The 25320-nt window shown below is 36.4% G+C and overlaps 1 protein-coding gene across 1 annotated transcript in view; it reads left to right on the plus strand.

Annotated features, from left to right (window-relative positions):
* The window catches only part of grik3 (glutamate ionotropic receptor kainate type subunit 3), a 177608-nt gene that overhangs the window by 128429 nt on the left and 23859 nt on the right, over nt 1-25320 (plus strand). The window contains exons 10-11 of the mRNA XM_067391507.1: nt 2027-2230; nt 18606-18829. Of these exons, the coding sequence (XP_067247608.1) occupies nt 2027-2230; nt 18606-18829 (428 nt within the window). The remainder of the gene's footprint in view (nt 1-2026; nt 2231-18605; nt 18830-25320) is intronic.

The raw sequence follows: 25320 nt of genomic DNA on the forward strand, positions 1-25320 counted from the left end.
TAAATGGAGCAATCCTGAAATAACTGCATAACTACTGATGCTGATGACTAATGCTTTATTAAACATCTTTATCTGTATCCATTACAGAAAACATCACAGGTCAAAATATCTCAATCTTCAAGGACTAATCCATTGAATTTCCTCCTCTCAGTAACCCTTCAACAGTAATCAGAAGCCATTCTCAATACAGAATGAAACTAGTGATATGACATATCACTTGAGTTTGAAGACCTCACAAATATTATGTACTAAACACAAAGTTGTGTGTCCAAGTGAATGTCATCTCGGAACATTACTGGTTCCTCTTGTTTCACTTTGAGTCCCAGCCTGATTGGTAGATCTAGTGGTTCATGCGTCACAACCTTCAGAAAATGTGTATGGACAATACCAAGAAGCCAAAAATGGTTTGATGATGACAGCTGCTTGCCATGCTCAGCTGGTTGTTATCACAGAATAAACCCCGACAGGGTGATTAGGACCCTGACGCAAAACGTCTACTAAATAATTAGACGTGAAATATTAAGTATATTTTATTAGCTCTTTTAAATGCAAAGCTTCTGCGGAGAGAGCAGTTGCTAGCAAGCGGCAAGTTCAAACTGGACAGACATTTAAGAGATGCAGTACAGTCATATTACACGGCATAGAAATAATTATGGGGATAAGAGATACTGATCTGAGATTAAACTGATGTAAAATCATATCTGTTTATCTTATAATTCATTTCAGTGAACAAAACAACAGTCGCAAAATGGCAGCAGCTGCGTTTATATGAAACGAGAGAGCGAGTCCGCGATACCGGGGACATAATTAAATAACTACACAATATATTGATTTGACTCAGTTTTAATATTTTGTTAGCTCACCAAACGCAAAACTTAAATGAAGAAAAAATGTTGTGTTTAGTGATGTGATGACTTTCCGCTCTTCCTGGAACTGCCTTCCCACCAAACCTTATATTGTGGACAGTACATGTTTGGTAAGTCTGGGTGATGGAAGGTGTTCTATGTATATCACATCTCCAGCCAACATGTTTTATTCGTAAACATCCCAGGGTAGAATGGGCTTATCACTGTGGCTCAGCAGAACAGGACAGCGCTTCAGTTTTGAGAGCCCCTCAGGACCGATGTCTCTAGGGTTGTGGCTGTGCTTTCTCTCTCTCCCGCTCTCTAGCCAACATTTGAGCACCTTTTGCCAGCTCTCCAGCATGAGCCAATTCCAGGAACATCTTGGGGTATAGCAAAGCTTTCTTCATTGTAAGGGAATGCAGGAGGCAGGACAGAATAATGACCTACACAGATTTTCAGGGACCATCGGAGCAAAATAATGTCTAGGCTTTTCAAAAATAAGGAGGGATGCTTGAAATATGGGAATGCATGAAAAATGTATTGTCATTGATGTTTCCCAACAAATCATGACTTAAAATGCAGATAACTTATTTGAAATGCATAATGGCATTTAATATGCTGTCAGATAAAACAGTGAAGGCCCTCTCAAAAGCTTAATCTTTGTACCGTATTTACCCATAAAGGGTGCATATTAGTATCTAAAGTGTACGTTAGTACCGTTTGAAAGGGTGCCGCCACGGTGACAGCTTTTGCACTTTTTTCTGAGGTTGTAAGATCATAAAGCTACTTTACACTGTAATTTCTATGTCACTTGGGGTGCCACACAGATATGCAAAAATAATTACTGTTTTTAAACCAGCTTCAAACTGGTTTGAGGCAGTCCAGCCCCACATTCACATCATTTGGTGAGTCAATGTTGCTATCTCAGGCCAGTCAGACAAACAAATTGCAGTTTCATTTGCTGCCACTAGTGACACAGAAATTTCTCACTGCAGTTTTAATGTGAACTATGTAGAAACATGACATGTTGTGGATTGAATAATGTCAACAAAAAGTTTCATTTTATCCACAGAGCCAGCTGTCTTCTACTCGATTATGTGTGTATGTGTGGGTAGTGAACAGAATGAGGAATCTCAACTCATCTGAAGCTGCTTCTCATTTGATATTTTGTGTTTGTACAGGAGGAGCCATATGTCATGCTTAAGAAGTCTGACAAGGCACTCGTCGGCAATGACCGCTTTGAGGGCTTCTGTATTGACCTGCTTAAGGAGTTGGCCAGCATTCTGGGTTTTTCCTACGAGATCCACCTGGTGCAGGATGGAAAGTATGGGTTTCAAGATGATAAAGGCCAGTGGAATGGGATGATAAAGGAACTCATGGAACACGTAAGTATTCAGCATCATAGCAGTTAAATAACGAATGCTGTTTCTGCTGACTCAGATTTACCAGTACCTGCATCCCTAATTATACCTTTCACTTTGATAAAGCTTTTCCGCTTGTTTTCTGATGTCTAAAAAAAATGGCAAGATGACACAATAATGCAATTAACTAAACACGCTGCTCGCTCCAATACTGCTTCCGCTCACAAAACGCGTGCTGCAAAGGTGACAGAACACACCTGGATCACATTGACACACCGCGAAGACAGCAGCAAGTGCTGCCACAGCGAATACACGTTTAAACGCCTCTACCGAGTCAGCAGAAGTACACAATGCTGAAAGCTGATTCCCCTTAATGTACCCCGAGCCCATTCTCTCCAGCCTCAGTGCTGTCAGGCTGGGGGTGTAAGCCCTGTCACAGGAACGGTGCTGCTGTGCTGGCTTCTCATTCCATCGCCCTTTCACTGTCCTCACCCTCTGAGGTCACCAGAAGCCCGGGGCTGGAGAGCTGTAATAGCTTAAGTGGCATTTAGTGGAGGAAGTCATATGGTGGGAGTCAATGGTGAGGTGCTGGAAGGGTTGGGAGAGGTGACTTACTGCAGCGGCACTTAATCTTCCTTGTGCTTTGGCCAGATCCGGCCCGATTGCAGTCACCTTGAGGGGAACAAAGGGATTATGGCTGGAAGAGTCAAAAATGGAGATGGGGTGTGTGTATGTGTATGACCGGAGGTGAAAAAGTATAAGATGTACAGAGCTGTCAAATTTAAAGAAATGTCATTCATATGATAACACATTCAATAACTGTCATTACTGGTTGAAATTTGAGATACTGCAAGGTGCAAATTATGAAGGATTGTGGCTAATTCAGGCTTACACCACTGCAAAGGAAGTTAATGTGGTTGCAGGTTTATACTGAAATGCATAAATATTTTAATCATGTTTTCAAATGTCAGTGCAATATATCTACCCATCATGTTTCAAATCCATGGATATACTAATATACTAATGACATACACTACTGTGTAAATATCCCTGAGATAAAGCTGTTCTCTGCGGGTACTCGAGCACTGAGTCTGGATTTGCTCGGCCGTCATGATGGTTACTTCAAGCTGAGTGATACAAATGGTGAAAAGGTTGGAGTGCTGTTATCGCAAGGCTATCAGCCAATCAGATTCAAGAACCAGAAAGAACTGTTGTGTATATATACAGTGCTCAGCGTAAATGAGTACACACCCTTTGAAAAGTAATATTGGTAACACTTTAGTATAGGGAACACATATAAACCATTAACTATGACTTTTCCCTCAATAAACTCCTAATTTACTGCTTATTAATAGTTAGTATGGCAGTTGTTAAGTTTAGGTATTGGGTAGGATTAAGAAGGTCATGCAGAATAAGGCATTAATATGTGCTTAATAAATAGTAACAAATAGCCAATATTCTAGTAATATGCATGCTAATAAGCAACTAGTTAAAAAACCCTAAAATAAAGTGTTACCGTAACATTTTAAACAATATCTCAATGAACAAAAAAAAAAACAATTTCCAAAATGTTGACAAGACTAAGTCTAATATAACATCTGTTTAACTTATAACATGAAAGTAAGATATATTATTAACCTTAGATTACACATTTTTCAGTTTTATTCAAGTTAGGATGATGCAAAAATGAGTACACCCCACTGAAAGTCTCTGGAGCAAAGCCAAATTTTAGACTAAAAATGTCTAATTTAACAAGAATTCAACCACAGGTGAGTCTAATTATTCATTACACAGGTGTCCAGCAGACAGTTGACTATAAAAGGGTGTTAAAACCCCATTTCTTACTGTCAGCAATGGCACCACATGGACGGGAAATGAGCTGAGAAAGAAAATAATTTCTTTACACCAGAAAGGTGACGGCTACAAGAAGATCAGCAAAGCTTTACTTATCAGTCAAAATACTGTAGCAAAAGTGGTACAAAAATGTTTAAAAAAACTGCAACTATCTCACAGAGACGTACAGGTCGTCCACGGAAGTTAACACCTCGACAGGAGCGTCTTCTGAGGAGAAGCGTCGAAGGAAATTGGCAAGTTCACTGCAGTTATCTAAAGAAGCAGAAAGCTAAACTGGGGTGACTATTTCCCATGACACAATACAGCATACACTACAGAGGAATGGCATGCATGGGTGCCGTCCACGAAAGAAGCCTCTCCTAAAGCCCAGGCACAAAAAAAGCCTGCCTAGAGTTTGCCAGGGCTCATGCTGACAAAGATGAAGACTACTGGGACTCTATACTCTGGAGTGATGAGACCAAGATAAATGTTTTTGAAACTGATGGCTTCAAAACTGCATGGTGTCAAAGGTGAGGAATACAAAGAAAACTGCATGTTGCCTACAGTGAAGCATGGAGGTGTCAGTGTCCTTATGTGGGGCTGCATGAGTGCTGCTGGTGTCGGGAGCTGCATTTCATTGATGGCATCATGAATTCACAGATGTACTGCTCTATACTGAAAGAGAAGATGCTACCATCACTCCGTACCCTTGGTCGTCGTGCACTTTTCCAACATGACAATGATCCTAAACACACATCTAAGGTCACTGTTGGATTTCTGAAGAAGAACAGGGTGAAAGTGATTCAGTGGCTCCTGATCTGAACCCAATCGAACACCTATGGGGAATTGAGACGAGTTGAGCATGACTCTCCATCCAGCATCCAATCTCTAAAAGAGGTCAGTCTTGAAGAACGGAAAAAGATAGATGTTGCAAAATGTCACCAACTTGTTCATTTCATGCCTAGAAGACTTGGTGCTGTCATTAAAAATCATGGAGGTCATACAAAGTACATATAAAGTACATATATATATATATATATATATATATATATATATATATATATATATATATATATATATATATATATATATATATATATATATATATATATATATATATATATATATATATATATATATATGAATAAAATATGAAGCAGCACATCTGTGATAATACTAAGAAATATTACACCAAATCATCATATTAGAATGATATCTGAAGGATCATGTGACACTGAAGACTGGAGTAATGATGCTGAAAATACAGCTTTGATCACATGAATAAATTACATTTCAGTATATATTAACATAACAGTTAAATTGTAAAAATATTTCACAATATTACTGTATTTTAATCAAATAAATGTAACCTTGATGAGCCTAAGTGATTTCATTCAAAAACTCCTTATAGACCCAAAACGTTTGAATGGTAGTTAGTCTATTAACCATACTGTGAAACTTTTTGAAGTATCAAAATGAAAGCACACTGCAGGGTTTCTAGGGACATCTTATTGAGCCAGTGTTATATGCATGAGGCAATTATTCAGTCCAAACAGGGTTGTAGACGTGCCTGTGCTTTCAGGACTGTAGCCTCGAACCCTTTTCTCCCTCGCAGCAATAACGTCTGTTCTCCCCCGCATAATTTGAGAGAAGAGCTGCCGACGCACTGACACGGTCAGACAGAGTAACCTAATGAGTGTAGAGCGGAGCAGAGCAGTGAGACAATATGGACATCCAGTGTTTTTCATCAAAAAACAAACAAAAAAAAAACAGCAGAGAATTGCGCTGAGAAAAAACATGTCGTAACATTTGGGGCTCACATTTGGGGCTGCTAAGTTCAGCATAATAAGTAATGATCGTAGTCAACAGTATTAGTTGAGTATTAGTAAACTGAGTTAGTAGAATACCTTTGATATTTACTTGCAAAGCTACTTATAGTCAGTAGAATAGCTGTTGGGGGAGCAATAACCAGCAGATTTTCATGGATTTCCAAATTCAATGACATTCCGCATTATACTGTAAATTCCATTTTTATGACTGGATTCTAGGGGTGTAACAATATATTGTGAATGCAACAATATGTATTGTGGATAGTGACAATACAGGTGCTGGTCATATAATTAGAATATCGTGAAAATATTGTGAGTATCGTGACTAACTTCAGAAACTTCCCACTAGACTTCAAGCAGCTTGGATTCTGTGCCTCTCCAGTCTTCCTTCAGACTCTGGGACCATGATTTCAACATGAAATGCAAAATTTACTTTTATCTGAAAAGAGGACTTTCAACCACTGTTAACTGTCCAGATCTTTTTCTCCTTAGCCCAGGTAAGGTGCTTCTGACGTTGTTTCTGTTTCAGAAGTGGCTTGGTAGTCCTTTTCCTGAAGATGTCTGATCGTGGTGGCTCTTGATGCGCTGACTCCGGCTTCATTTGACTCATTGTGAAGCTCTCCCAAGTGTTTGAATCGGCTTTACTTGACAGTTTTCTCAAGCTTGCCTACCCAATTTCTTCCTTCTAGTCAACTTTGCATTTAATATGCTTTGATACATCACTCTGTAAACAGCCAACACATTCAGTAATAACCTTTTGTGACTTACTCTCTTTGTGGAGGGTGTCAATGATTGTCTCCTGGACCATTGCCAAGTCAGCAGTCTTCCCCAGTAGTGTGGTTTCAAAGAACAAGAGATACCTGGAATTTATACTGTAGGGATGGTCATTTAATGAAACTCAAATGTAAATATTTTAATATTTTGAGATACTGGATTTTGGACTTTCATTAGCCTCTACGCTCTAATCAACAAATAAAATAGAAAAAAAAAAAAAAAAAAAACTTTTGAAATGTTTTACTTTACATGAATCTAGTATAAATGAAAGTTTCATTTTTTTAAATAATTTACAATAAAAAAAATTATCTTTTTCACAATATTCTAATTATATGACCAGCACCTGTATGTATTGTGTATAGTTCACTCAAAATGAAAATTACTGTGTTTTACTGTATTCAAGGTTAAGAGTTTTAGTGTCAGTACAACAGAATAATAATGCAATGGGGAATATTTGCGGGTCCTGATAATGCCAAATGTCTCATGTTACCAGTAAAAACTGGCCTACATTATTGTGTATCTAGTCAGTGACAGAATGCAAGCACAAGCATATTCACATTTTTTCTGTATTTATGGCTTCAGAATCATGAATATTTTTACTCTGGTATCAACATTGTCCTGTGCATTGGGTTACAAGCAAGGTCCAAGCCTGTTCATTTCCACTCCCAATGTAATACCAAGTTCAGCATTTTAATCAGCAGTTAATTCTTTGTTAACCTTTTACCATATGTTTTGATCGCAATAATATTGTATCATGCATTCAGTATCATGATATGTACTAAATCGGGATATCGTTACATCCCTATGGATTCTGCAATTCCGTCCACGCTTCCCGCATCACGGAAATCATAGGGCCCTAGAAAGGACATGGTTAACTACAGTAATATAAGTCTCATCACAGATAAATATTCTCCTTCCTTTTCTATAATTTGAGCCCTTTTTGGAAGCCAGTGGACCCGTCTGTTGTGTTTTTATACATTGTGAGGTTCTGACTAGTGTGTGAACCGTTTTGCATATTAGTGTTGACATAGTGATAACCGCGTTAACTGTGCAGTGGTGATAACTGGGTGTGATGACATTGTGATGATTTTTGAAAGCTAGTGTTACATTCTATATGAGCACAAGCTACTGTTTTGAAAGGATGTTTAATAGATTTGCAGCCTAAGTGAAACAAAGAACAGTGTAGTTTTGAAAAAAGGACACTAGAGTAAATACATCAGTAACAGGTTCTAGTTTATAACATTAGTTATTATTATTCAGTACTTAAATGTATAGTTACACTGTAACACGGACACCTTAACATAAAGTGTAACACACTTTACAATAAGGTCTCATTTGTTAACATTAGTTAATTTATTAACTAACATGAATAAATACAGTAACAAATATATTGCTCATGGTTAGTTCATCTTTGCTAATGTTAGTTAATAAAAATCCAGCTGTTCATTGTTTGTGCATGTTAGTTGACAGTACATTAACTAATGTTAACAAATACAACATTTGATTCTAATAATGTGTAATCAAATGATGAAATTAACATGAACTAAGATTAATAAAAGTATTATTTCTTAGTTCATGTTAACTAAAGTAGTTAACTAATGTCTTGGGTTTAAAATGGACAAACCCAGCGTTTGGGGTAAATGTTTGCTCAACTTTTATTCAACTCAACTATTGTTTAAAAATTACTGTATTGTTCGCTTAAAATGAACCAACATATTTTGGGAAATTGACATTTATTAATATGTTGGTAACACTTTTTCAATAAGGTTCATTAGTTAATTAATGTTAACTAATGGACCTTCACGTTGACGTTAGTTAATGAAGATTAGTAAATAAAGTAATGCATTGATCATGGTTAGTTCATGTTAGTTAGGGTGACCATATGCGGCATTCTCCCAGGACGCGCCTGTCCAGGATTTCTAAATTGCCTAAAATGGCTTAATTGTGAAAGCAGTCATATCGATGTGCCCCCGGAACGCGATTTCTACACGGAGGTCTGTGCAAGCCACTGTTCTTATTGACATTCTTCATGCAATGCATTAAAATGTTGTCGTATTTGCATTGCTTTGACCGTTCTCTGTAGATCCAGCCTTCTTGCAAGCCACGATCGGTTGATTATGTATAATGCATGCTATTGGTCAACTTATTTTTCAGTCGTTACCTTCCGCAAAGATGAAAACAAAACCTAAACTGGGACATGTTATGCAACTTAGAAATCCTGGACAGGACGCGTCCTGGGAGAATGGCGCATATGGTCACCCTAATGTTAGTTAATACATTAATTAATAAACCTCATTGTAAAGTGGCACCAATATGTTTAATAAATGAACATTTATTAATAGGTTTAATGAATAATAATTAAACAATAATCCTTTATTAAATTGCTTATTAATAAATGTTCACCCTTTGATTATTCTTGTTGTCTCTAGTAATTTTGTGTCTGATTTTTAATTTGCAACCTATCTTGGGTTCATTCTAAGCTAGACATATTGTCATTTTTAAACAATAGTTGAGTTAAATAAAACTACCCAGCAGGTTTGGCAAACATTTAACCCAATTACTGGGTTTGTCCATTTTCAACCCAACTTGGGTTGTTTTAACCCAGATTTTTTTTAGAGTATAGACTAGAGAAAACCGTACAATGGAATTCATATGGTTTTCACCTTTTTGGGCTGATTTGGTTACAAGGGGACAGCACTAAATACAGGTGTAAACCGTTTGTTATCTCATCCCACGATCAGAGGTAATACCAGACACGCCAAATTTGTTTTTGCACCAGGGCTTCTAGATCTTCATTTAATGATGGCAGGTTATGCTCTAAACAGGTGAATACAAATGGGCTTGGCGGTCGCTTATGAACATGTCTAAAATAATAAACAAGCTCACTTATAATAGTTATCACAACCAAACTCCAACTCTCAGCTCTGCGTGATCTCATGGTGTTTTTAATGATAGCTTTTCTTTAAATATCCCTCTGAAGTATTCGACCAGTTTTAGTTTCTCGTCAAATGTGTTAAGCCTCGGGCTCAATGCGACGGATTTGGGTGTGTAGTATACTTGAGCCTTATCAGATGGCCTGCGCGGTATCGAAGGTGCGGTGTGTATTTTTAGGAGCACTCATTTTGCGGCTGAGTGCCCTTCTTGCTGCTGTCTATATAGATAAGCTGATCTGGAATCAGCAGACCTGAAAAGCAAACTAAGAAACAAGCTCTGGGACCTGACCTCAGCCTGCCACATGAGGCTGAGCTAGATAGAGTGTTTTCATGTGAGTAAACTCAAAGCCTTATCTCTGAAGAAGGATTTATGGACTCGGTGATTTCTCAACCGATTCTCACCAAATGTTGCAGCTTGAGCCTTTCATGAAAACAATTTAAGACTTGAGCGCAGAAGGAAATTTTTTTTTAATGGAATGAGATTTCCAAAGTTATTTCCATGAACTTAGAATGGCTTTTCTGATTGCCTCGCCATCCGTACGTCAAAATAAGCTGCATGAAACATGGACTATTTTCAGTTACAGACAAGAAGTCGGTTGCTCAAGAGCCCTTGTTGTGAGTGCGTGAGGAACTGAGAGGCTGTTATTAATGGCTCTTGTCAAAGTTATTTATCAGCTCAATTTATTTTCATCAGTATTTTTATTAGCTCTTACAGAATTTTCATTACTTCGCTATTGTTCTTTACACGATGAGTGTGTGTTATTTCTGCCCCTGACATGCGCGAGTAGGGTCATCCATCGAGGGCTCGTAGATTTAAAGAAGACAACAAGCAACGACGGATTAGTACGGGGTTGTTTTCGGCTGATAAAGTGCCATTAAATCATAGGGTGATACATTTTAACTGTCACCCTGTGTGTTCACATAAATCATGGTTTCATAACTGAATTACCAAATGCCTTTGCCCTAGTACGTCTATTTAACGGCACGGTGCTCTTGTAGGTTTATCAAAATAAGTCAGACGTCTTCATTTGTCTTTGTAGGTCAACAAGCACCGTAAAATGAAGGATACACAGAAATGCGGGAGAAATAAAAACAGAATCCCAACTTTGGAAAATGTCAGGAAGAGGCATCTCACTGCCAAAAATCATTGAGTCACATTGATTAATAATTGCGTGGAGTATTCATTCTTATACGCGCAGGAGAACATCTCATTAAAAAAATGTCACGCACACATGTGGTCCAAAGGGGTCCAATGATGCTTTTTTGCCCATGTTCATCTTTCTTTAGTGTGTAATGTTGCTGTTTGAGCATGAAAGAGCTCTGCAGAGTTCCAAAGCTCCAAACTCAGTGTCACTGTTTCTGAACTCCCTCCGCTGTAGTCTTAAGTTTTCTTCTGGGAACGAACGTCACAATACTCCTCATTTAAATCATTCCTGCCCAAGTCATACGTGAAATTAAGGGGCGGGGAGTTAGTTAGTAGTGTGTTGAAACTTAAAGGTGCCATCAAACGTTTTTTACAAGATGTAATATAAGTCTAAGGTGTCTCCTGAATGTGTCTGTGAAGTTTCAGCTCAAAATACCCCATAGATTTTTTTTAATATATTTTTTTAACTGCCTATTTTGGGGCATAATTAGAAATGTGCCGATTCAGGCTGCTTCCCCTTTAATTGCTCGTGCTCTCCGCCCCCTCCCACGCTCTCAACTCTATCATTGCATAAACAAAGCTAATATAACCCTCAGATGGATCTTTACAAGATGTTCGTCATGCATACTGCATTCATGCGTCGGATCATGTGAGTAAAGTATTTATTTGGATGTTAACATTTGATTCTGAATGAGTTTGATAGTGCTCCGTGGCTAAAGCTAACATTACACACTGTTGGAGAGATTTATAAAGAATGAAGTTGTGTTTATGAATTATACAGACTGCAAGTGTTTAATAATGAAAATAGCGAAGGCTCTTGTCTCCGTGAATACAGTAAGAAATGATGGTAACTTTAACCACATTTAACAGTACATTAGCAACATGCTAACGAAACATTTAGAAAGACAATTTACAAATATCACTAAAAATATCATGTAATCATGGATCATGTCAGTTATTATTGCTCCATCTGCCATTTTTCGCTGTTGTTCTTGCTTGCTTACCTAGTCTGATGATTCAGCTGTGCACAGATCCAGACGTTAATACTGGCTGCCCTTGTGTAATGCCTTGAACATGGGCTGGCATATGCAAATATTGGGGTCATACATTTTAATGATCCCGACTGTTACGTAACAGTCGGTGTTATGTTGAGATTCGCCTGTTTTCCGGAGGTCTTTTAAACAAATGAGATTTACACAAGAAGGAGGAAACAATGGAGTTTGAGACTCACTGTATGTCATTTCCATGTGCTGAACTCTTGTTATTCAACTATGCCAAGATAAATTCAATTGTTAATTCTAGGGCACCTTTAACTGGCGATTATGGTAAGGGCTGGGACATTTTCAAAACACACTTGAAGCGTTTGACCAATCACAACACACACTGGTCCAGCTGACCAATCAGAGCACATTGGGCTTTTCAAAAGGAGGGGCTTCATAGAAACAGGAACTAAACATGGGTCTGTTTCCCGAAAGCATCGTTAGCAACATTGGTCATAAGTTCCTTCTTTATCAGTACAGTTCAAAGAGTCTGTGTTTCCTGAAACCATAATTCCATCGAACCTTCACAAACAGTATTGCAAACTTGTGTGGCTGGAACAACAGCTCTCCAGAAAGAAAAGCAGTTTCTTTTTTGTGTGACGTGGACTTAATAAATCCTTATCTTGAGCAAAATAAGCAAGCTGACATTCAGTAATCTATCAATTTTATTTTGAATATGTGCAAATGTCAATATAGGCAAATGTTTTAAGCACAGTTTTTGAAGAGTGTGGATGTGCATACATGCTTTAGTATGTAAGAATGAGCCTATGACTGAATCTGGAAATAAAGCAAAATAACTGAGAAAAAGGATAATTAGTCCTCAGATGCTATGTCCTTAATTTATAGCAAAAAATCTAGCATTAATTTGATCTCAAACAGATTCATTAAAAGAAGTTATAATTCTACCACCTTCTTCACATCATTTACCAAAGTGGTTTAACGACAAATTTGTGACAATACGGTTTTGGGAAACTAGCTAGTTGATTTCTTTAATGATGCATCGTACTATGGTCGATAAGCGAGTTACATTGTTGTACGGGAAACACCCCAGAGCATTACTGACACACAGAGAGGAGCTGCAACAATGTCAGATATGGGAAAAATGTTTTGTTTGTCTGTTTGTTTTGTTTTTAAATATTAAAGCATGAAAACATGTTCTAATAGAGCCCTAAACACAAAATCAAGACTATGAAAAGGGCATAGTAGGTCCCATTTTAAAGGGTTAGTTCACCCAAAAATGAAATTTCTGTCATTAATTACTCGTGTTGTTCATCATTCATCTTCAGAACACAAATTAAGATATTTTTTGCACAAAAAGTATTCTTGTCACTTCATAACATTAAGGTTGAACTACTGTAGTCACGTTAACTGTTTTAACCATGCTTTCAATTACCTTTCTGGACGTCAAAAGGTGCAATGACGTTGCTGCCTATGTCTGGATCAGATACCCTCAGATTTCATCAAAAATATCTTAATTTGTGTTCCAAGGTCTAATGGGTGTGGAACGACATGAGGGTGAATAATTAATGACAGAATTTTCATTTTTGGGTGAAATAACCTTCTAACATCATTCTAATATTAATACATTTGGAATATTCTAAATGATCAGCCATGTTTACTAGGTTAGTAATTTGCATAAAGCATGCCGAGCCATATCCATATAAGGACATGTCCTTTGCAGCCTTTTGTTACTCTCAGCAAACATCTCTATAAAATACTCAACACTTTTATAAGGCCACCCAGAGTATGTGATGTTTGCGTACGTGTGGTTTCAGTTGTTCCTACTTTTTCTTTTTCTTTTAAAATACATTTTAGTATGAAAATTACTGATGAATAATGATTTGTTCTTAAAAATGTCAGCACACACATTTAATTTTAGGGTCTTTTAACTAGTTGCGTATTAGCATGCATATTAATAGGATATTGGCAATTTATTAGTACTTATTAAGCACATATTAATGCCTTATTCTGCATGACTTTATTCTACATTCTTAATCCTATCCAATACCTAAACTTAACAACTACCTTACTAATCATTAATAAGCAGTAATTAGGAGTTTACTGAGGGAAAAGTTGCAGTTGATACTTTATATGTGTTCAAAAAAAAAAAAAAAAAAAAAATCAGAAAAGCAAAACTGTACAAGATGTTCACATAAATGTTATACTGATTAGAAAGAAAAAGAAAAAGAAAAAAAAAACACTTTGCATTGGTATGTAATAATCAGCAATGAATGTATCAACAGTAATCAATAATAGATACACAATATATATTTTCTGTTATGACTGCTGCGGTGACATTGACAGATTTCTGGGAGATTATGGATCACTCGCGGGAGTTAGATATAAGACGCTTTCCAGAAGACTCCTGGAAAACATGATGTCAAAATAAAGACGAGAGCTTTAAATATGTATGTTGTGTTTATTTTATGGTGGAGAGCAGCATTTGATAGCTGTAATGCTAAAGATAGAGAGCGCTTCTTAAACGCTCAACTGGATATTAATTAAAGTCATAAGGACCGCTGTGTCAAGTAGGACATCACAGTTTATTTTTCTCCTTTTTTCTAAAAGTGGCCACAAATCCCACTCCAGAGCTAAAGGTCATGGTGGGGAAGGCGCTAAATGATGCAACAGGCTTATTATACTTGATTTAGTTATAATTGATGATCTCATTAATCATCCAGCCATGCCAGTATTAATGGCTGCCTTAGCACGTCATTTCTTCCTGTTATAGTAATTAATCTTTGCTCCGCTGGATAAGCCGGAAGGTTATGTACCAGCGCTGGCTCATTGTCTCGCTGTACTAACTTTGACTTGGACTATGTAGGACCTTTTAATACATTTCACAGTCCTGAGCACTTTGCCAAGCTAAATTATTCTCGTTACGACCTGACAAGCAAAGACAAAGTCCTTAAAGGATTATCACAGAAGATATTGACGTGTCCATTGCCTATGAACGAAAACTGATGTCTCAAACCTTGCTGTGGCTTCGGTGTAATTACCTCTCGATCATGCAAATTTATTTGTTTTTATAAAAGCTATAAAATGTGGTGACCTCCTTGTTAAAGGAGACCATTGTTGTATGATATTAACTGTCCTAAAAAGAAGCTTATCTACCCTAAGACAGCGTGAATTACCATGCTGCTGGATTATATCCATGATGTTAACCCTATAAAGACTGCTGATTTTGCAAAACAAATCAGATACAGTAAAGTTTTGATCGTGTTGATCATTTAGAGGCTAAAACTGCTGATAAACCTGTTTCCCACAATCTTCTCCATGCCTTCTGTTGATAGTTTAGAACTTTTTTAGCAAATAAAAGGTATTTTAGCATAATTGTACAAATATTCATCTTCAGCTCATAGTCCATGGGTCTTTTTGCTGTGAAATCTGGACTTATTTTTATAAAGTAAACATACTTTTTTAATATCTCTAGATGAACACTTACTGGACTGAAGCAGCTTAGGTTTAGTTGATTATCCATATTTTTTTAGAAAAATCAAGTTAGAATTTAAAATAAGTCTTTCTATTTAAATATATTTGACAAAGTAATTTATTCCTGTGATCAAAGCTGAATTTTCAGCATCATTACTCCAGTCTTCAGTCACATGATCCTTCAGAAATCATTCTGATATGCTGATTTGATGCTCAAGAAACATTTATGATTATTATCAATGTTGAAAACAGTTGTGTACTTCTTTTTTTTTTTCAGGATTCCTTGATGAATAGAAAGTTCAAAAGAACAGCATTTGTCTGAAATACAAAGCTTCTGTAGCATTATACACTACCGTTCAAAAGTTTGGGGTCAGTAAGAATTTTTATTTTTATTTTTTTTAAAAGAAATTAAAGAAATTAATACTTTTATTCAGCAAGGATGCATTAAATCAATCAAAAGTGGCAGTAAAGACATTTATAATGTTACAAAAGATTAAATTTCAGATAAACACTGTTCTTTTGAACTTTCTATTCATCAAATAATCCTGAAAAAAAATATTGTACACAAATATTTTGTACAATTGTACACATTAAATGTTTCTTGAGCAGCAGATCAGCCTATTAGAATGATTTCTGAAGGATCATGTGACGCTGAAGACTGGAGTAATGATGCTGAAAATTCAGCTTTGCATCACAGGAATAAATTACTTTGTGAAATATATTAAAATAGAAAACAGTTATTTTAAATTGTAATAATATTTCACAATATTACTGTTTTTACTGTATTTTTAATTAAATAAATGCACCCTTGGTGAGCAGATGAAACTTCTTTTAAAAAACATTAAAAATCTTACAGATCCCAAACTTTTGAGCGGGTGTGTGTGTGTGTGTGTGTGTGTGTGTATATATATATATATATATATATATATATATATGAGTATATAAATTTCACAAAGTCTAGTGTGACCGCGGCTTTAGTCTTTGCAAGGTTTCTTTGTAGACACTAGATCGGTACTTTTCGCCTGCGTGACCTTTCCAACGTGAATACGTAATGGGTGGCGCATCGCAGCACAGTGCAAGATGAGCATTTGTGGTAAAAAAAAGTATATATGTATTTTATTAGTAGTAGTATTTTTTTTAGAAAATGGCAGATGGTTTCTCTTATTCCTCGTCTGGGATCATGTAGAGCTCTGTGAAGCTGCACTGAAACTATAATTTTGACCTTCAACCCGTTGAACCCCAGTGAAGTCCACTATATGGAGAAAAATCCTGGAATGTTTTCCTTAAAAACCTTCATTTCTTTTGGTCTGAAGGAAGAAACACATAAACATCTTGGATGACATGGAGGAGAGTAAATTATCAGGAAATTTTAATTCTAAAGTGAACTAATCCTCAACCACGAAATTAGCTGCTGAAGCTGGCAACCAAGAAAGTCTTGCTGGTTAAACTAAGCTTGACTGAGACTCCATCATTCAAAACACGCCAGTGTTTTCAGCGGGGATTTCCTTGCCCTGCAGGAATCTGTGTCTTGAATGGTCACTGCGAGAGGACAAAAGAAAAAAACTGTGGGTTGTTAATCTAAATATTTAATGAGATTGCAGGTACCCAACCTGCGGACACACTGGAGTTTCCCTTTGTCTTGGTTTTCTTCCTTTCTCCTTGTTAGCCACATGCAGTACTATATTTTTAGGCACTCAGGTCTGTCAATCAGGACTGTGGCTGTTTTCTTAACCACTGTCCAAAAGAAAGAGACCAAAGCCCAGGCTGCATGAAAGACAGAACAACACAAAGAAAGGAAATACAATTCACCATCCAAACACCAGGACGGGTCACAGCAATGAAATGTCACAGAAAGCCTAGAAAGTGTAACAGCGGTCTTGTGGTAGAAGGAAGAAAGGACATCACGTCGTGATGAAAATGCTTCCGTTCATGGTGGTTGGATTGCAGTATTTTGTAAAACCAGAGTCTGAACCCCTTTGCGAGTTTCATCATGTTAGGGGGAAGGACGCAGCGAAGCGTGCACCAAGCAGCTGGTTTCATTAACCTCCTGTCCAACCCTGGAGAGAAGGAAGCAGGGTAAGGCGATGTAAATGGTGACCTTCTAAATATGCAGCCAGATATCAGCGAGTGAACGCCTCCCTGCTCTTGCCATTCATAGAGAGGTAGGAAATGTAATAGCAGACAGCGAGGAAAGTAGGCCACTTGTTTCAACAGTTGAGTCACCTTGGCAATACTGACTTTGAGCCTCTGGGGTGTGAATTCGCCCGTGTTACGGAGTGTGATAGGATGGTTTGTATGCTGTCATATCTATATTTCTCACAAGAAAGACCTTTTCAAATAACTTAAAGGTGATAGAGAGGATTTTTTCGTCGACTGAGAATCAAAAGACTGTTAGTGAGTTTTTTAAATGAGCGCATGCGTAAGAACAGCCCCCTCCTTCACAGCTCATTTCAAGGGAACGCCTGTGGAGTGTGGAAAGTTACTGGAGCGTCATCTCACTCGTCTCTCACAAGGAACGACGTGGCAGTGATTGACAAGCAAGCGGGCCAATCGTTTACGCAATGATAGAACGATTGGCTGATGTTTTTAAGGCCCGACCTCGTGCACAGATGATGTATATTAATATTATTCCTTTCAGTGCACCTAATAAATAGTCTTTTATCCGTTAGTAAAGACAGTTTCAAGTAATATTGCAAAAATGTATAAAACAAAACATCTTCTTTAGCACCTTTAATAGTTATATTATAATGACATACAGCCTGTAATTGCTCCAACATCAGTACTGAGCCTAGATACGTCCATTAAAATGAACATCAGTTTTAATAGTTATTGTGTTTTTTCTTTCTTTCTGAAAATCATCATGTTCAATTTGTACTCGTTGACTAATTCAGTTATTGTGTTCTGACTCTTTTGAAACATGCAACACGAAATCAATATTTACTTTCTTAATACACGCTCCGAGTCTTATTGCGCACATTTCATTAGAAAACAAAACAAAACTTAAACGTTTGCAGTCTTTGTTGTGTTAAAAAAGAACTCACGTTAGCTTTTATTAACACTATCGGTTAGGTAAGGTGTAGGGTTTTTCACTGGACATTTCATTTCCAAACTGCTGTGACACATAAAAAAAACAAACAAAAAAAAAAAACAAGGAAAAACTTAGTTTTTTTTTTTTTTTTTTTTTCAGAAAATGGATTACACTTTTCATTATACAGTTAATTGGAAGTTCTGCCTAACATACTTTTATTGTTAAATATCCCATTTCATTTGCAAATATGTCATGCTAGGGAAGTTAAATGGTTGTCAGTGTGGTTTCATGTTGAATTTCAAAGAATATTATTGACTAGACTGTCAATTCTGTTGTTTGTTTCCAAACACTTCTTCGATCCTATTTTTTTGTTCCCCGTCTCCTAGAGGGCTGACCTTGCTGTGGCTCCTCTCACAATCACCTTTATGCGGGAGAAAGCTATCGACTTCTCCAAACCTTTCTTGAACACCGGCATCAGTATCCTGTACCGTAGACCCAACAGCACCAATTCTGGCTTCTTCTCTTTCCTGAATCCCATGACCCCTGATATCTGGGTCTACATCCTGTTGGCCTACCTGGGAGTGAGCTGTGTGCTCTTCGTCATCGCCAGGTGAGCGACAACCCATTATTCCTTTGGATCTGTGCACCCGTGACTATTAACCTTCATGGTACCTTGAGATGTTTGCTTTGAATTCACTCAGTAAAGCATGAAAGGGCAAACAGTAATGCGTTATTAGTGGTGTTTGCTAAGGCTAAGAGACCAATCCTTACCCAGGGACTAGAATATCAAAGAGATTTGCTGGTGGGTTTTTGTGGCCATTAAAAAACCCTTAAAAACTGCATATATGTACTTATGCACTTTAAGCAGTTGGAAAATATTCAGAACAACTGCAAGGCAACATGAGTTTTTCATCAGAAATTGAAAAAAAAAAATAAAAAATCATAGTCCATTTTCAAATGGCCCATATTCAATTTTGTCATCTTGCAAAAAATGCCTCAGATACATTTATTTGAACCTGACAAAAGCTGTAGCATCAATTGTTTGTAGATGATCCTTTAAACCCTTTAAAGGGTTAGTTCACCCAAAAATGAAAATAATGTCATTAATTAGGCTACTCACCCTCATGCCGTTCCACACCCGTAAGACCTTCATTCATCTTCAGAACACGTGAGGCCTCCATAGGAAGCAATGACATTTCCTCACTCAAGATCCATAAAGGTACTAAAAACATATTTAAATCAGTTAATGTGAGTACAGTGTTTCAATATTAATATTATAAAGCGACGAGAATATTTTTGGTGCGCCAAAAAAACAAAACAAAATAACGACTTATTTAGTGATGGCCGATTTCAAAACACTGCTTCAGGAAAAATGAATCAGCGTATCGATCATGATTCAGATCGCGTGTCAAACGGCTGAAATCACGTGACTTTGGTGCTCCGAACAGCTGATTCGACACACTGATTCATTATTGCTCCGAAGCTTCATGAAGCAGTGTTTTGAAATCGGCCATCACTATATAAGTCGTTATTTTGTTTGTTTGGCGCTACAAAAAATATTCTCATCACTTTATAATATTAATATTGAACCACTGTACTCACATGAACCGATTTAAATATGTTTTTAGTACATTAATGGATCTTGAGTGAGGAAATGTCATTGCTGGCTATGCAGGCCTCACTGAGCCATCGGATTTTATCAAAAATATCTTAATTTGTGTTCTGAAGATGAATGAAAGGTCTTACGGGTGTGGAACAACATGAGGGTGAGTAATTAATGACATAATTTTCATTTTTGGGTGAACTAACCCTTTAAGGCAAACTATGCAGGATATTAAAATGTTGACATATATATATATATATATATATATATATATATATATATATATATATATATATATATATATATATATATATATATATATATATATATATATATATATATATACATATATATATTCAGAAATTGACATTTATTAACTTTGCAGACACTTTTATCAAAAGTGATTTACATTTCATTTAATGCCCAATGTTGTTCCTGGAGATCTACCTTTCTGCAAAGTTCAGCTCCAACTCTGACCAGCTAATGAAGATCTTCAGGAGCACTTGATGATTACAGACAGGTGTGTTGGATCAGGGTTGGAGCTGAACTCTGCAGGACCAGGATTGGGAACCCCTGATTTAAGGTATACATAATTTTTAATCAATGTATGCATTTCCTGAGAATCAAACCCATGACCTTGACATTGCTAGTGCCATGCTGTACTGTTAGAGATACAGGGATCCTGTGTGTGTGCATATATTCATACACAACCCGTTCCAATTCGGATACTGCCGCTTGTCAAAGAGCTCTGTGTCACCATAACAACACCAAAGGCACCCTATAACACATTTTTTAAAGTTGATTACTCAAAAAAAAAAAAAAAAAAAAAAATCAGTCAGTCCAACTACCAGAGTTGTAGCACTGGAACCAATTAATCTGATCTATTTCAGTTCAAATCAACAGCTATCACAGCACATGCTAACACGACTTATTTAACATGTATATTTAATGAACAAGTAAGATATTACTAAGCTCTATAAAAGTATTCCTGCGACTCAAGCTTTCTGTGAGACAGAGTGAAATGTGGTAACACTTTATTTTGATAGTCCACTTTAGACAAGTAACTTTACAACTACATGTCTACTAACTCTTATTAGAGTATTAATAGACTGTTGGGGTTCGAGTTAGAATAAGTTGACATGTAGTTATAGATTCAATATAGTGTTTATCTTCATGTATCTACTCTAAAACTTCTGATTTACTGTTAAATGTCAAATATAACATCATTAATACATTAAAATTAACAGCAGAATACATTAACACTTAATTTCAACATTTATACACTTATCCAGTCCTATGCAAAGCATGCTAGAAACTACAAGTTATCAAGACAGTTTCATTAATTTACTACAACCTAATTAAAAAAAAAAAAAAAAGAAAAGCCAATTAGTGCAGAAATTTTACAGACGATGTTAGCTTGATGTAATGGTCAACATTATTATGTCAACAGAACAATTTGCAATTTAAAGGTTTTAATTAAAACAATAAATTAGAATTTGCATCTTGTAACCACACTGTTAGCACGGATAAGTTGAATTTACTTAAAAAATTTGAGGAAACTGGTTGCCCTAAAAACATTAAGTAATGATTAAGTAATGTTAACTTAATAATTCGAGTTCATTTAACTTAAAATGTTTTGTAATATTAATTACTTTGTAGTTATTACAACTAGTATATTTAAGTTCAATGTACTAAGCAAGTTAACTTGCCACCAATCAAAATTCATCCATGCCTCCCATCAAGCATTAGTGCATGAATAAATTATGAGCTGAATTGTCTTAATTTTCTTTATTCTCACTATTTAAATTTTGCTGTTTTTCTGTGACTTTTTAGTAGCTTGTTTTCAAATGTTCAGAATTGATCTGTTTATCAGAATATGTTGCTTGTCACCGTCGTTGAGATTCACAGGCTGATTCTTGATGTCTGTGTGTGCCTAAAAAAAAATAAAAATAAAATAATAATAATATATATATATATATATTTGGTTGGTTTTAATGCAGTTAAAACTGCCCAAACAAAATGTAATATTAAAAAGTCAAGGGTCAAGAGCTCAACTAAAACAAACCCTGACCCTCGGTGATGGTAACTTAAAAATTGTGATTTTCTCCTTTGGTGAAAAACTATAAAAAGGTAAATGTTTGGAAAAAATGTCTGTAGAACAGCCAAAACAAATGTTCCAACTGCTCATCAACAGCTCCTTGAATTCACACACACCACGACAAAATGGCGTCATTACCTGCCGCAAACCAGTGTGTAGGAGGCGTGGCCAGGAGAAAAACTTCATAATTTTAAGTGCATTTAACTTACATTCATTAACACATTCAAATACACCCACAAATTAGTAGAATATACTTATATTTTATAAGTAATGCAACCAAACTTAAATATTTTAAGTATATTGTAATTATATTTTTAAGTAAATATAAAATCCGGGCTAAGAGCATGCATTTATTTAAGTTGTGGTAACAGGCAGTGCATATATCATTTCATCATGGTAAAGTTTCTTGCCCTGCACAGGTTTCTCATTGAAAGCAGTTGGCTTATCAGAGACATTTTTTTGTCTTGTATTTTTGGTCTTGGACAAGCAGCAGAATTGAATGCTGTGAGAGTGAAGACGGGTTGCCATGAAAGATCAAACTGCTATTAAAAGTTCATATCACACAATTTGCAATCCACTCAATCATATAAAGACTGCTTTCCAAAAAGGCTTTTTTTTTTTTTTTTCTTTTTTTTTTTTTGAGGGTTCTTAAGTGGCAATGCCTTTATTTGAAGGAGCATCAGAAGTGTGTTTAGCAGCTCTCACTGAAGGGCCCTTCAGAGTGACCATTACTGAAGAGTACAGACTCTAGAGACTTTACAGAAGTCACACTTAAGCCCTATTCGGACGGGATTAGTTTTACATGGGGAGGCGGGGGTAAAGTAATTATTACCAGGGCTTCTCAGTGATTTTCGTCCCCTCCGAATGTGCCATCTCAGTAATCATTACGGACAATGTCAGGAAAGATTACGGCGACTTTTACCTTCTGTAAAAAGGTCCGGAAAAATTATCTCAGATAATACTAATCCCATTCGAATAGACCCGCTGTAAATATGTATGGTAAAATTCCATCATTTCCTGTTTAAAAGTAGTTTTCTGTGCATTTATCAAGCATGGAAGCACTTGAAGAAACATTCATTTGTGTTGTAGGTGTTGGGACAAGTCTGTGGCAAACCTCAAGTAACATTAGGTTATTTTTAATACCATTCAGAGCAAAAAGATTGAAGCAATTGTCAGAGGCACAAAACTAATTTTATCTTTAGCTAAGTGCCTATTACCATCATAATCCAATCAGAATTTAATTAATAAATCCGACCTAACTGTTATTTATAGTTTATATAGTTAGATTGTATGCGTTTGCACCAGAGATGTTCACGGGTCTTTTATCTGGAGTCTAAGTCAAGTCTGGAGTCTTTGGTCACGAGTCCGAGTCGAGTCTCGAGTCACTAAAAAAAAAATTCTCATAATCAAATCCTATATTTTATCCTAGTTGTATTATATAGACAAAATAATATGATCTTTCTATCATCTGTTTTATTTGAAATTAAGCTTCTATGGTGTAAGGGATAATGTACATCCAGTTATAATCCATTACAATGTACAAAACGATCATCCTGGCAACACGAGTAATCATTTTCAATACAGTCGCTAAACAGACACTAGATGGTGCCAGTGAGTCACGGTTTGTTAAACAGCTTTGTTGATATTGACTACAGTCGTTATCAGAAAATATCAAACTTCGCAATGTTTAAGAATGTCAACTGAAAACTCTACACATGCTGGTTGTGATACATTAAAATATGAGCTTTAAGTAATAAATGGATTAACATCTCTTTCTATCTCTCTCTTATGGACACACATTAAGAAATAGAAAAGCTGCAAATAATACGAAAAGATTTATAAAACGTAGTGCAAGGTTTAAAGTCTAGATTTTTTTTTGTTCATATTTTAACAGGCTGGCAATTCAAATGAGCCATGCAGCTTCACCACAGTATAATAGCTAGTTGTGTGAGTTAATGTGACTAACCTTTGTGGATGCGATGTCTCATCAAATTTGATGATGTTCTTCCGGTGTCTTTAATTGTTTTCCCACATTCTGTGCGTCTAGCTGATCTGACGTGATAATAAACCCAAACGAAAGAACATATGGCACGGTGGCTCCCGTCATGTTGCATGGGACTCTTATTATGACATTTTGGAGTTTACGCGCACGGACATACGTAATCAAATTCTATGACAGGCGTCCAATCTACCACGACACACAAGGAAATAAATGTGATGCAGATATTAGAAAACCATTTAAATACAACACAAATTCTTTATTTATTATATCAGTAGTTACGGGTAAAAGACTTGAGTCGTTTTTAAAATATTCAGAGTCTTTTGTGCCGAGTCGAGTCAAGTCTGAAGTCATTTCAGGTCGAGTCCGAGTCCAAGTCTGAAGTCTATTAAAATGCGACTCAAGTGCGACTCCAGACGAGTCTCTAACTCGAGTGCCCATCTCTGGTTTTCACAAATGGTATCAGAAAGCAACATATACCCACATGACGACAGGGAGGTGACGGCGGTGCGTAAATCGAGTTACCGCTCCCACTTCTGCTAGTTTTACTGAGATGTCTTGTATTCTTAACTGTGTAGTATTTATTTTATTTATTTTTTGGCATTGGGAAACACTGTTGTAGAGCACTGCTTTTGTACGTTTGATTACCATCAGATTTAGCATTTTCCTTCAGGTCAGTCTTATGTTCATAATAAAAAGTCTGTTTAAATGTCTGATGTATCATCTTGTCCTTTTAACAGTTAAGGGGTTTTCCCGTGACTGACAGCACTAGTCAAAGCATTTGTCAGTTGCGTCTTGTTCTGTGTTCACAACAATTCAGTCTTTTCAATATAAAAGTCTTTGCTACTGACTGACACACTCATAAAGACATATATATAAATCTTCAAGGGATAAATGGATTTTTGAAGGTGTGAGAGTACTTTTTGTGATAATAATATATTATGTCTTAAGGCCTTTTGTCTGATGCCTTTATGTCTGAGGTTGTTTCGTCCAATACTTAAATGGACAACCCTACACCCTAAACCCGTAGTAAGCACCAAAGTAAGTTTAGTGAATAATAATTAAGCAATAAACATTCATTAAATAGCTTCTTAATAAATGTTCACCTTTTGATTATTATTGTTGCTTCTAGTAATTATGTGTCTGATTTTTAATTTCCAATCTATTTTGGGGTCGTTTTAAGCCATCCATATAGTCATTTTTTAACAATAGTTAAATAAAACTGCCCAGCATGTTGGGCAAACATTTAACCCAACTGCTTGGGTTTGTTCATATTCAACCCAACTTGGGTTGTTTTTAACCCAGCATTTTTAGAGTAAAATAAGTTGAATTAGGAATTACTCATATCAACACTGCTCTTGCCTTGTTCAAAAGAAAATGAAAACGGAAACCGCTCTCATG

This window comes from Chanodichthys erythropterus, chromosome 2, assembly GCF_024489055.1.
Source record: "Chanodichthys erythropterus isolate Z2021 chromosome 2, ASM2448905v1, whole genome shotgun sequence".
In the NCBI taxonomy this organism is placed as follows: domain Eukaryota; kingdom Metazoa; phylum Chordata; class Actinopteri; order Cypriniformes; family Xenocyprididae; genus Chanodichthys; species Chanodichthys erythropterus.